A 14681-nucleotide genomic window follows, 5' to 3' on the forward strand; every position below is an offset into this window, starting at 1 on the left:
TATTACGATTTGTCAGAAGTCGTTGAATTCTTAACACAAAATGTATGTGCTGTTGGAAATGTGGATATGACTGAGCACTATACCTCAATACAAATTAGGTCAACAAAACACAAGAGTAAATTAAATCATTTTAAAAAGCTATTTAAAAATGTGAAATCACTTTTAATGGTGTAAGTATATGGTCATTGTTGGACAACTTTAACTTGTCCTTCCTTGACATATGTGAGTGACATATGTGAGTGTACAATACATTAGGAACACCTTTTAGGAACACCAGCCTCAACTTGTTGGGGCATGGACTCTACAAGGTGTTGAAAGCGTTCCACAGGGATGCTGGCCCATGTTGACTCCAATGCTTCCCACAGTTGCGTCAAGTTGTCTGGATGTCTTTTGTTTGGTGGACCTTTCTTGATACACACGAAAAACGGTTGAGCGTGAAAAACCCAGCAGCGTTGCAGTTCTTGAGACACTCAAACTGGTGCGCTTGGCACCTACTACCATACCCCCGTTTGAATGACAAATATACACAATCCATGTGTCAATTGTCTGAAGGCTTAAAAATCCTTCTTTAACCCGTCTCCTCCCCTTCATCTACACTGATTGAAGTGGATTTAATAAGTGACATCAATAAGGGATCATAGTTTTTATCTGGTTTCACCTGGTCAGTTTATGTCATGGAAAGAGCAGGTGTTCATAATGTTTTGTGTACTCGGTGTATATAGAATCAATATGTTGGGAATTCACATTTGTGGGAATTTTATTCTGAAGTATTTCATACTGCATGGACTAAATCAAATAGAGTGCTCTGCTCAGCACTACCAATCCTCTGTGAATATTTTCCTGGAGAGAACACAAACCCTGTGACATTTAGAGGAAACGTGAGCTCATGTTTCACACCTCACAGAGAAAGCAGATGAAATATTGTGTCAACTTAAAGGCACTGGGAAATGTCCTCTTTGATTTCCACATGATAAACATGTAAATGTCAGGCTTTCTTTTTTAAACAGGGTGTTATTGCTCTTGACACTGTCTGGTTGAGAAGTCCATTGACCTCCACTTCATCATTACTTTGGTTGCCCATCAATGTAAAGACAAGTAGACATGTATCTGTAACTGCAGATGTCATAAAGGTCCCCATATATCTTACATCAGCCTATACATGTGTAAACGAAACGAACTCAGTAAGGACACTAGGACTGCAAATTGTGTGGATATTCAAGTTGTGACAGACAGAGGACGAACCAGTTGAACTGTCACTCAATGGTGCCATCTAGTGGTTGGAAAAACACCCTGTTTGAGACAGACGAAGATCCAAACCCTCTGGTAACATATAAGTTTGAACAACAATCATCGGTTATATTTGCTGCATTAATTTGATTGCTTTGTCTACGGATTCATCTGCCTTGCAATTATAAGTGTAGCATTAAAACACTAATTAATTAACTCAATTGTGGGTAGATTGATTCATTCTAAATAAACATGAGATTGCTGCAGCAGCGTGGAGACTTCTGGGACTGAGAGGAGAAGACATTTTGATTATCTTCAGACACGTGTAGTTGCAAATCTTTTAATTAACATGAGTAGATAGTGAGGTTGTTGAACATCTACAGTAGCTGTCTGTTATGCGTTCTCATGTTTGGTCACTTTATCAATGAGAAATGAGGCAGTGGATTTAAAATGCAATGGTACTAGTGAAGGGGATCGATCTATACTGGGGGCATATCCATCATCACCTTTCAAGAGTATTATTTTTTTGAATGGGGCCTGTATATGCAAATTCAGCTACCAAAAAATTAAATTAAATTAAGACCAAACAAAGCAGATGGTCACATAAATCATCTTTTCACATGTTGGAATGTTGCCCTTACTACAGAACAATGACTCACATGATGTTTTGGAATAGTTTGGCCATTCTGCTCTTTGTCAAATCTGACTATCAATAAATGTGTTGAAATAGAATTGGTTTGAAAATACAACGATTATTATAAAAATAGGGTGGTTAATAAGGTTATATTGAAGCTGAAGAAAACATATCATATCATAACATATCATGCTAGAATATTGTGCTTTTTTCCCTTGACTTCTACCTACAGTACAGTGCAGTATCACATGCATCATTTCTCATGCCACAGAGTAGACTAACTAAGCTTGGTTCAGAACAGGGGTTCAGTGGAGGGGTTTGAACACTCTGTATCAATACAATCCAAGCCCTGGAATAGAGAGAGCAGTCAGTCAAAAAGCTCTCCTTTCTGAGGCTCTGTCAGCATCTGCACATACAGAAAAGCCTCATCAGAGAGATACTGCTAAAGTGCATGTAATACTTTCGAGATTTAATGCAGGTTTTAATTGGATAGAGGCCCATTATTTTTCAATACAGAAGGGGCAGTGAGGCACATAAAGCTCTTGAATATTTTTGCAAATCGTGTTCAACAGCATAATGATTAACCGCGGCACTAAATTTGCCTCACAAAATGAAAAGCAAACTTCATGCAAGGCGTAATTTAATTGTTTCCCTTCACATTTTCTGCCTCTCCATTGTTGGAAGCTTAACATTTTTAGAGTCTGCTTAACAGCTGCCTGCCTTGTGATGCTTGAGCTGCAACAATGTGATTGACAAATGTTTTGAAGTACTGTTGTCGCAGTGCGTTTTCACCTCCAAACAGTCCCAATTTTTTCCACTTAGTTCTATTGATTACATATCATCTACAGATAATTGATAGATCATTATGTATGGAGGACTGATCATTTGAAATCTCTATTTCTGTATCTGTGTGTTTCTAGGATTATGAAAGAATGAGACAAATGTATATTAGTCCTTTCAATGTCTTTGCAATCTGAAGAGAACACTGCCATCTGGGCAACAATTAGTGGAAATGCAATCTACCAGTCTGGGTCTATGGATGTCTGTGTTTCCTTAACACTTCTGAAACCTTATGGGGCAAAGAACATACAACAAAAGATGAATCAGATTGAGCATGCACATATGCTTTCCCTGTAATGTGCATTCTTTCAAAATACTTTTTTGTAGACATCTGTTAGCATAAAAAAGATGCTAAAGAAGTAGAAAAGAGACTGCAGTACCAGGAAGAAGCAGGATCTCCCTTTATTAGAGCGCACAGAGGTAATGAAGGGGATCAATAGGATTAGGAAATAGTTTAAAGCATTTTCTGTTTTGCCACAACATTTTAAATTGAAATGGGAAAAGTGTAACTGTTATCCCGGTAAATAATAAGTAAGTATTACAAAGATGGGAAAAATGAGGACATTCTGAGCTAAAACCAAACACAATCAAATCACTTTGACGAACAATGGCCATTTTGGCACTTTTTAATTCATATCACCTTCTGCTCAGTTTAGCATTCCCAGGATATATTTTTTTTACAGTTACACCTGACCTGTGTAATACAGGGAACAAACAACAAGGCTCAACGGCAGCTTTCTAAATCCACCCAGAATCTGAACTTTCTTAATGCCGCATCGAGAGTTTCTGTTAGTTACAAGATGCCACTGCTGCCTCATTGGTTTGTCTCCTACTGATTAGGGCTCTCATCTTATGTAAATCCTCTTAAGTCACATGTTATTGTGTATTGAAGTACTGTGAAGGTTAGGTGTTTCCTAAGCCCTGTGCACTGCCTTATCTCCCTGCCACATGCATCTTTGTCCCTCCAATGTCTCTGTTTTTTATTATATTTTTAATACACTAATGGATGAAAAAAGTTGTGGGAACTGAACTGATGTGATGTTCTTGTTGACAACCAATCCACTGCACTGAAGTGCTAATCTCTCCCAGTGGCTAACAACAAAAACAGTTCAGGAGACACAGAGATGTGACGTGTTGAGTGCTCCAGGAACATCACAATGTTATCTGAAAGTCTGTGGTATTAGTTTACCTACTGAATGCAAGTTTTCTGTCATTCTAAACATTTTGCCATGGGGTGGAGAGACATTTTTGCCATTTTAAAGCTAATTTCCTGAAATTCTACAACTTTTGCCATGACTTATGTTCATTTGATATCCGAGTGAGAGTAACTAACAATATCAATGTGGTCCTTCTGGAGATCAGGGTCCCATCATGCCTGGTCGGTAATTCAGCCATGATTACTACAGGTTTAGATAGCTGCTGGGTAGACTAATTTAACAATCTAAAAAATGTTAGCTGACGTGCTAATTGAGTGACAGTCAGAGTCTGACGTAACAAGAGGAAAACTGCTGATGCACAACCAAATTTCCACCTTGTCTATTCTACTATTCTAACTCTCAACAGTAAGTTGAGACCCCGGCTGAGTTCCTAGCAGCCGGCATGAGGCCCTAGGCAACCGCCTACGTTGCTTAAGCACAGGGCTGGCTCTGGCTGTAACCTCAGACTAACCTCATGTCCTGGGAATGTTGGAAAGCAAGAAGTCAGCAATCCATTAATCATTTGCCTATTTGTGGGAAGGGCCGACCGCCCAACATAAAATGAGTGGTCCCTGGAGCTTCATGGAAACAAACACACTTCAGGCCTACTGAAAGTTCATTTCTTTGTCACTTTCTACCAGACAATTTTAACTTGCTCATGCTTGCCATCTGTGATCTGGATAAATTGAGTGATTTTTTTGAATAGTAGTAATGTCCTTGGGGACCACGGCCTGCAAGTCTGGTCAAGTTTTCTAAATAGTGTGAAATCTAGTCTACTTCCTGGGAATGTCTTTTTTTCTCTTTCTCTTTTTGTGAGAGGTGTGTCTACTTGTGAAATATTTGTTTGTTGTGTAACCCACACCTAAGTGACATTCTAGACCTACGCCCAGTGTGTCCCATATTTAAGTGACATTATAGACCTATGCCCAGTGTGTCCCATACCTAACTGACATTATAGACCTATGCCCAGAGCTTCTAAAAGGGAAAGAAACAATGTTAAACCAAAGCAGGATCCTTATAAAAGGAGGGAAAATTGTGAACGAGGATTGCTCCATTATCAGCGATGTCTACATTGAAGACGGAAGAATTAAAGAAGTCGGATTAAACCTCCAAATCCCGGCTGGAGTTACCGTTATAGATGCCACAGATAAACTGGTGATACCGGGTGGTATCGATACCCATACCCACATGGAGTTGGCATTTATGGGCACCAAAGCAGTAGATGATTTCCATATTGGAACTAAGGTGAGAATACTTTTGTGTTGCACTGTGTGTAGGCTCTGGGTTAATGGAGTTTGCTTGATTTCACTGCATCAGGAAAATTCACAAGTAAAATCTGACAAAAATAATTACAGTTCCTTCAGAAAGTATCCATACATACCATACATACCCCTTGACTTATTTCACATTTTGTTGCCTGAATTCTACATTTATTAAATTGATTTATTTCTCTCCCATCCCATCTACACACAAACAACTCATAATGACAAAGTGAAAAGATGTTCACAAATAAACGTATATAAGTATTAACACCCCTGAGTCAATGCTTTGTAGAAGAACAGTGATTACAGATGTGAGTCTTTCTGGGTAAGTCTCGAAGAGCTTTCCACACCTGGATTGTGCAACATTTGCACATTCGTCTTTTCAAAATTCTTCAAGCTCTGTCAAATTTGTTGTTAATCATTGCTAGACATCCATTTATAGGTATTGCTATAGATCTTCAAGTAGATTTAAGTCAAAACTGCAACTCAGGAATGTTCACTGACTGCTTGGTAAGCAACTCCAGTGTAGATTTGACCTTATGTTTTAGGTTATTGTCATGCTGAAAGGTGAATTCATCTCCCAGTGTCTGGTAGAAAGCAGACTGAACCAGGTTTTCCTCTAGGATCTTGCCTGTGCTTAGCTCCATTCAGTTAGTTCTTTATCCTGAAAAACTCCCCAGTTCTTAATGATTACAAGCATACTCATAACATGATGCAGCCACCACTATGCTTGAAAATGTTGTAATGGATTTGCTCCAAACATAACATTTTGTATTAAGGGCAAAACGTGAATTGCTTTGCCACAAGTTTAACAGTTTTACTTTAGTGCCTTGTTTCAAACAGGATGCATGTTTTGGAATGTTTTTATCCAGTATAAGCTACCTTCTTTTCACTCTATCAATTAGGTTACTATTGTGGAGTAACTACAATGTTGATGATCCATCCTCAGTTTTCTTCTATCTCAGCCTTTAAACTCTGTAACTGTTCATGGTAAAATCCCTGAACAGTTTCCTTCCTCTCCGGCAACTGAGTTAGGAAGGACGCCTGTATCTTTGTAGTGATTGGGTGTATTGATACACTATCCAAAGTGTAATTAATAACTTTACCATGCTCAAAATGATATTCAATGTCTGCATTTTTTTACACAACTACCAATAGGTGCCCTGCTTTGCAAGGCATTGGAAAACCTCCCTAATCATTGTGGTTGAATCTGTGTTTGAAATTCAGTGTTCGACTGAGGGACCTTACAGATAATTGTAGGTGTGGGGTACAGAGATGAGGTAATCATTCAAAAATCATGTTAAACACTATTATTGCACACAGAGTGAATCCATGCAACTTATTATGTGACTTGTTTAGCACGTTTTTATTCCTGAACTTATTTAGGCTTGACATAACAAAGGGGTTGAATACTTATTGACTCTATCAGGTTTCAGGTACGACCCAGATGCAGACAGTGTCGAAGAAACAAAAGTGTACTTCTAATAGAGGGGCAGACAAACGACAGATCAAAGTCAGGCAGAGGTATGTAATCCAGAGAGGATGCAAAAGGTCCAGAACGGCAGGCAGGCTCAGGGTCAGGGCAGGCAGGCTCAGGGTCAGGGCAGGCAGGCTCAGGGTCAGGGCAGGCAGTCTCAGGGTCAGGGCAGGCAGGCTCAGGGTCAGGGCAGGCAGAGGTAAGTAATCCAGTGAGGTGGGGCAAGGTCCAGAATGGCAGGCAGTCTCAGGGTCAGGGCAGGCAGTCTCAGGGTCAGGGCAGGCAGTCTCAGGGTCAGGGCAGGCAGTCTCAGGGTCAGGGCAGGCAGTCACAGGGTCAGGGCAGGCAGTCACAGGGTCAGGGCAGGCAGTCTTAGGGTCAGGGCAGGCGGTCTCAGGGTCAGGGCAGGCAGTCTCAGGGTCAGGGCAGGCAGTCTCAGGGTCAGGGCAGGCAGTCTCAGGGTCAGGGCAGGCAGTCTCAGGGTCAGGGCAGGCAGTCTCAGGGTCAGGGCAGGCAGTCTCAGGGTCAGGGCAGGCAGTCTCAGGGTCAGGGCAGGCAGTCTCAGGGTCAGGGCAGGCAGTCTCAGGGTCAGGGTCAGGGCAGGCAGTCTCAGGGTCAGGGCAGGCAGTCTCAGGGTCAGGGTCAGGGCAGGCAGTCTCAGGGTCAGGGTCAGGGCAGGCAGTCTCAGTCTCAGGGTCAGGGTCAGGGCAGGCAGAGGTCAGTAATCCAGAGAGGGTGCAAAAGGTCCAGGCAAATTTTTAAGCAAATTTTTACTCCTGAACTTATTTAGGCTTGCCATAACAAGACATTTCAGCTATTCATTTTTAATTCATATGTAAACATTTTGAAAAACATAATTCCACTTTTATATTATGGGGTATTGTGTGTAGAAATCCATTTTAAATTCCGGCTGTAACACAACAACATGTGGGTGTGAATACTTTCTGAAGGCACCGTATGTCTTTTCTGTATTACAGGTGGGCTACATAAAACCAGAATTTAAGGAAGTTTAAAACATACTGCACCTTTACATAATTAAAAACATGTAGGATATTAAACAAAAAAAACATTGTAAGGTGCAGTAGATGCTGCAGATACTGTAAATACAGTTGTACCTGTGGATGTATTTCAAGGCCGACCTTCAAACTCTGTGCCTCTTTGCTTGACATCATGGGAAAATCAAAAGAAATCAGCCGAGACCTCAGAAACACCTAAAGGTACCACGTTCATCTGTACAAACAATAGTACGCAAGTATAAACACCATGGGACCACGCTGCTGTCATACTGCTCAGGAAGGAGACGTGTTCTGTCTCCTAGAGATGAACATACTTTGGTGCGAAAAGTGCAAATCAATCGCAGAACAACAGCAAAGGACCTTGTGAAGATACTGGAGGAAACAGGTACAAAAGTATCTATATCCACAGTAAAACGAGTCCTATATCGACATAACCTGAAAGGCCGTCTCAGCAAGGAGGAAGCCACTGCTCCAAAACCGCCATAAAAAAATCCAGACTACGGTTTGCAACTGCACATGGGGACAAAGACCGTACTTTTTGGAAAAATGTCCTCTGGTCTGATAAAACAAAAATAGAACTGTTTGGCCATAATGACCATTGTTATCTTTGGAGGAAAAAGGGGGAGGCTTGCAAGCCAAAGCACACCATCCCAGCCGTGAAGCACAGGGGTGGCAGCATCATGTTGTGGGGTGCGTTGCTGCAGGAGGGACTGGTGCACTTCACAAAATAGATGGCAACATGAGGGAGGAAACTTATGTGGATATATTGAAGCAACATCTCAAGACATCAGTCAGGAAGTTAAAGCTTGGTCACAAATGGGTCTTCCAAATGGACAATGACCCCAAGCATACTTCCAAAGTTGTGGCAAAATGGCTTAAGGACAACTAAGTCAAGGCATTGGAGTGGTCATCACAACACCCTGACCTCAATCCAATAGAAAATATGTGGGCAGAACTGAAACAGCATGTGCGAACAAGGAGGCCTACAAACCTGACTCAGTTACACCAGCTCTGTCAGGAGGAATGGGCCAAAATTCATCAAACCTATTGTGGGAAGCTTGTAGAAGGCTACCTGAAATGTTTGACCCAAGTTAAACAATTTAAAGGCAATGCTACCAAATACTAATTGAGTGTATGTAAACTTCTGACCCACTGGGAATGTGATGAAAGAAATAAAAGCTGAAATAAATCATTCTCTCTACTATTATTCTGACATTTCACATTCTTAAAATAAAGTGGTGATCCTAACTGGCCTAAAACAGGGAATTTTTACTAGGATTAAATGTCAGGAATTGTGAAAAACTAAGTTTAAATGTATTTGGCTAAGGTGTATGTACACTTCCGACTTCAACTGTATCTTTATCCATGGAACCTGAACCCTGTTCTGTGTATTTTTATCCATGGAACCTGAACCCTGTTCTGTGTATTTTTATCCATGGAACCTGAACCCTGTTCTGTGTATTTTTATCCATGGAACCTGAACCCTGTTCTGTGTATCTTTATCCATGGAACCTAAACCCTGTTCTGTGTATCGTTATCCATGGAACTTGAACCCTGTTCTGTGTATTTTTATCCATGGAACCTAAACCCTGTTCTGTGTATCGTTATCCATGGAACCTGAACCCTGTTCTGTGTATTTTTATCCATGGAACCTAAACCCTGTTCTGTGTATCTTTATCCATGGAACCTGAACCCTGTTCTGTGTATTTTTATCCATGGCACCTGAACCCTGTTCTGTGTATTTTTATCCATGGAACCTAAACCCTGTTCTGTGTATCGTTATCCATGGAGCCTGAACCCTGTTCTGTGTATTTTTATCCATGGAACCTAAACCCTGTTCTGTGTATCTTTATCCAGGCTGCCCTGGAAAGTGGCAGGAGGCACTATCATGATCCTGGACTACACTCTAACCCCCCCCCCCCCCCCCCCCCCATATCCACCCCTCTCTAAACCCTAACCTATCTACAGTATACCCTAACCCTGCTCTCTGTACCCAGGCTGCCCTGGTAGGAGGGACCACCCTACTGGATATACCCCATACCACCCCCTAAACCCTAACCCCCTCTCTAAACACAAACCCTGCTCTCTGTTCCCAGGCTGCCCTGGCAGGAGGGACCACCATGATCCTAGACTTTGTGATCCCCCAGAGAGGCATGTCTCTGCTGGAGGCCTACGATAGGTGGAGGGTCACGGCTGACGCCAAGGTCTGCTGCGACTACTCCCTCCATGTGGCAGTCACATGGTGGAGCGACAAGGTAGTGCCCCTTGTTATATCTATAATCTATTTTCTATCCTGAAAAAAAGAGCACATCAGACTCATGCTCATGTGTGATGAGGTAGCTTTCCCTGCACCCTGTATTGCTTTACCAAGCGAGAGACCGGGGTTCAGATCCCACGGGTTACATTTGTACAGATATTTACAAAAAGTATGAAACATTCCTGTCCCAGACTGAAATGTTTCATTTATTTGTCTTGATCTGTGAATGCTTTGTGAGATTGGGCAGGGTTTAGAACTTTGTTTGTTCTGGCCTGATGCCATCAAATCTACAGGGATTTTATAAAAGAGCAGACTTGTTTTAAAAATGAGGGACACTGTTACTGTAGATTCAATCCGATCAGCGTTATAGCACAGTTGACATTTAAAGGTAATTTCCGTTTGAGACAAAAAATGTGTTTATGGTGAATGCTGCCTCCTTCAACTTGGGAATGCTGCCTTTAAAAGGTGCGTATCTGACAAATCCCAGCCTTAACCTCTGCAAAATCTACTTTAATTAAAAACTGGGTGGTTCGTGCCCTGAATGCTGATTGGCTGACAGCTGTGGTATATCAGACCATATACCACGGGTATTACAAAACATGTATTTTTACTGCTCTAATTACGTTGGTATACAGTTCATAATAGCAATAAGGCACCTCAGGGGGCTAAGGGCTGTGTCCAGGCACTTCGCGTTGCATTGTGCGTAAGAACAGCCCTTAGCCGTGATATATTGGCTATATACCACACCTCATCAGGCCTTATTGCTTAAATAACATCCCAACAGGAAATAGTATGTGGTAATAGACTCCATGGAGACCTGGGATGGACAGTATGTCAATACATGGTTTTTACAGAAATATTAACAGTCTTATCTCTCAGCATTTAAAAGAAAAGCACGCTAAACTAATTGGCTTTTTGCTAAACCCATTCTAGGTCAAAAAGGAAATGGAGACTTTGGCCAAAGAGAAAGGTGTCAACTCCTTCAAGATGTTCATGGCATACAAGGATGTGTTCATGCTTCAAGACCATGAGCTGTATGCTGCGTTTTCCCAATGCAAAGAGATTGGAGCCATAGCCCAGGTGCACGCAGAGAATGGAGACCTTATTGCAGAGGTATTCCAAAACATTTCTGACCACGACACAGTCAATATGGCTCAAACCAGGGGTTTGTTCAGTCTACTTCAACTTCTGCGACGTTGTGTAACGGTTTGTATTGAACCACACATTGCCTCAAAATGGTACACACCATTCATCAACAGTATTTGAGGTAAGTTTGCTACCGTTAAGTAGGTGTGGTGAGGTGTGCCCTGATCAATTTAAGTGTGACCATTTGAAATCGTAAAAATCGTGCAGCAAACAATACGGTAATTGCCATCTGGGTCACCATAATCACAATACTCTTCTACTGGACGTTAAGTACATTACCGCTTCTGTTGAAGTTCTGTTCTGTCGCACCCGAGAAAAGACTATGGGTGTGTTAAAAAGGAACCATGGAACCTTGTGGGTAACAAGGTACCAATCCAATATCCCATGAACCAGGACAGAACAAAGGTTAACTAAACAACTGTTGGTGAATACATTATTTTTAAAGGGTCAGTCATGAGTTCCTATTAACTGTCCGCTTAGGTTTAGGTTAATAGTTAACCCTGATGTAGCCTAATAGAAGACTAGACTAAAGATACAAGCCATGTAAAACTAACCTCATCCAAGCCATGTATAACTAACCCTATCCAAGCCATGTAAAACTAACCCTATCCAAGCCATGTAAAACTAACCTTATCCAAGCCATGTAAAACTAACCTTATCCAAGCCATGTAAAACTAACCTTATCCAAGCCATGTAAAACTAACCCTATCCAAGCCATGTAAAACTAACCCTATCCAAGCCATGTAAAACTAACCTTATCCAAGCCATGTAAAACTAACCCTATGAAAGCCATGCAAATCTAACCTTATCCAGGCCATGCAAATCTACCCCTATCCATGCCTTGCAAAGCTAACCCTATACAAGACATGTAAAACTATGTCCAATCCATGTCAAACTAACCATATCAAAGACATGCAAAACGAACCCTATTCAAGCCATACAAAACATACACAACTCAAGCCATGCAAAACTAACCCTATCCAAGCAATGTAAAACTAACACTATCCAAACCATGCAAAACCAACCCTAATCAAGCCATGCAAAACTAACCAATTCAAGTCATGTAAAACTAACTCTGTCCAAGCCATGCAAATAAAACCCTATCCAAGCCATGTAAAACTAACCCTATCCAAGCCATGTAAAACTAACCCTATCCAAGCCATGTAAAACTAACCATATTCAAGCCATGTAAAACTAACCATATTCAAGCCATGCAAAACTAACTCTGTCCAAGCCATGCAAATATAACCCTATCCAAGCCATGTAAAACTAACCCTATCCAAGCCATGTAAAACATACACTATCCAAGCCATGTAAAACTAACCCTATCCAAGTCATTTAAAACTAACCCTATCCAAGCCATGCAAATATAACCCTATCCAAGCCATGTAAAACATACACTATCCAAGCCATGTAAAACAAACCCTATCCAATCCATGTAAAACTAACCCTATGCAAGCCATGTAAAACAAACCCTATCCAATCCATGTAAAACTAACCCCAACCAAGCCATGCAAAACTTACCCTATCCAAACCATGCAAAACTAACCATATCCATGCCATACATGAAAGGCACTTTTAGGTATTTGCTGTATGATCGATGAGAAACTCCATATTGCAAATGTACGGTCCCTTACTAGACATCCGCGAATGTTTCTAACATTCGCAGACGGCGGTGGGCTGTGCACCGGGGCCAGATCTTCCGGGAAGTCATTGAACGAAGTCTCTTGGACATTCCGTTTTACACATTTTTCAAATTTTGACAAATTTTTCCGCTGTCCCGGTAAATTCCACCAGATGGCGAATGTAATCTTATTGCAAATGTACAAAACATCACCAATCACGACATGGCCATTTCTCCTAAACGGAAAAGACTTCAAAGACGAAACTTGGTGAGCATAGGTTTGGCATAATGGGTAGTTAGCCCAGAAACAAGATGGTGTCGAGGCCTCAACGCTTTTTGAGTTAAGGCCATTTTCCTGGGATTAAAGGTCAAAAACAAAAATAGAGCTCTAATTTGATCACTTCACTTCAAAGTACATGAACCTACGGTGTCAGGAAAAAAAGGACCAGCCATTTATCTATCGGAATTTAAGAGAAATTGTACAATGTACAATTGGTGATGCTCAAAGAAATGTGTTTTTTTCCCCAAAAAAGTTACAGATCCAGTTGCGGCGTGTTCAGATGAATCCGTTAAGGTGGGTTTCAGAGCTCTGTGAGATTTCTGTGATTTTCTGAATTCACACACACTCATTCAACCCTCTGTAAATCAGTAAATTCTTAACGTAAAGACTTAAAACTCAAAATTCTGTAAGAGCCTACCCCAAGGAGGATATGTTTTTCACTTTCAGCTTCCTGTGTCTTAAATTGGTGCCTTAAATTGGGATCATAGAGGCAGTTTCGAAGGGTTAAAAAGGTCAGATTTTGCCAAAACATCATATGTGTGATTAGGGAACCCTCAAGAAAAACTCACACACACACAGCAAGGACGAAGTGACACAGTGTGGGACTTGCAGACACACAGAGCCTGCAATAGTTACCTTCATTCTAACTATCAGGGAACCGTCAGACCTAGAGTTCTGAAACTTTAGAAACCTGTTCTTGAGCTCAAGTCAATAGTGTGTGGTGAGTTATGTGGCTCTAGAAGGTTCTCAGACCAAGAAACAGCCTCGTACATTTGCAATAACTTCAATTCATTTTGACCATCACGAAAATGACGACATTTAGAAAAGTTCCAGAGTCACAAGATTAGGTGCATTGAAACTGCCTCAGCCCATAGAAATGGACCCCAACATTTCTGTCTGATAGCTCATTCAAGGACCCCGTAGCAACGCCCGGAAAAAAATGATTTTCAGCACCAATTAAGGTAATTGATCGGGCACCGAATGACCTATCGAGCCAAAACTCGGATCCAGGGTCGCCTCACATAGGCCTACACATAATGTCAGAACTGGACCCGCAGCTAGAACATGTGTTTACCATTTTTATTATGGTTTAAAATGGCGCTGTGAATTATGGGCCTGCTCTGAAATATGTGATAGTTGGCTTTTATTCGAGTTGGAAAACGTGGGTTTGGTATCAGATGGTATCAGTTTGGTGTCAGAATGATATCTAATTGACTGATGGATGCTGACTTGCTGGCTGACTTTTGTACATTTGCAATATGTTTAAACAGTGATGAACCATCACCAAAATGACAGACTGAAATCAACACTAAAAATGGCATCACCATAGTCTCTAGGTCGTGCCGAGTTCAACGAGATGCCCCGCTTGACCGTAGCTCACCCTGAGTGCAGCGACCGTGAAAAAAAGTAGGCCCATTAATGAAGCCTGGTCCTAAATTTCAGGTGCTTTTGGGGGACAGCGGTGGAACCGTTAGGGTTAGAAGGACAATTCAACCACAGGAATGTTCCAAGATGGCGTAGCAGTCAGACGTCTTTGTCCTGTCGTGTCCCTTGTATATATTGTTTTTTACATATTTTTCTTCGCATCACTTTTAAAATATTTTGCTTAACCTCAACATCTAAAAACTCTCCTGCAACACGCCTCACCCAATGTAGCGTGGATCTGCATTTTTTTCTTCTAAAGTATCTATATTTACTTTGGATCTGGAATCCCTCAACTGA

General features: G+C 41.3%; 1 protein-coding gene across 2 annotated transcripts in view; it reads left to right on the forward strand.

The window, feature by feature from the left end:
* The first annotated feature begins 4479 nt into the window (after positions 1 to 4479).
* The window catches only part of LOC139391281 (dihydropyrimidinase), a 48094-nt gene continuing 37892 nt past the window's right edge, over positions 4480 to 14681 (forward strand). The window contains exons 1-3 of one of the 2 annotated variants that reach the window (XM_071138920.1): positions 4480 to 5142; positions 9749 to 9907; positions 10843 to 11022. In XM_071138920.1, coding sequence (XP_070995021.1) covers positions 4891 to 5142; positions 9749 to 9907; positions 10843 to 11022 — 591 coding nt within the window. In that variant the 5' untranslated portion in view covers positions 4480 to 4890. The remainder of the gene's footprint in view (positions 5143 to 9748; positions 9908 to 10842; positions 11023 to 14681) is intronic. The other variant, XM_071138919.1, reaches the window with a different exon arrangement.

This window comes from Oncorhynchus clarkii, chromosome 3, assembly GCF_045791955.1.
Source record: "Oncorhynchus clarkii lewisi isolate Uvic-CL-2024 chromosome 3, UVic_Ocla_1.0, whole genome shotgun sequence".
Lineage (NCBI taxonomy): Eukaryota > Metazoa > Chordata > Actinopteri > Salmoniformes > Salmonidae > Oncorhynchus > Oncorhynchus clarkii.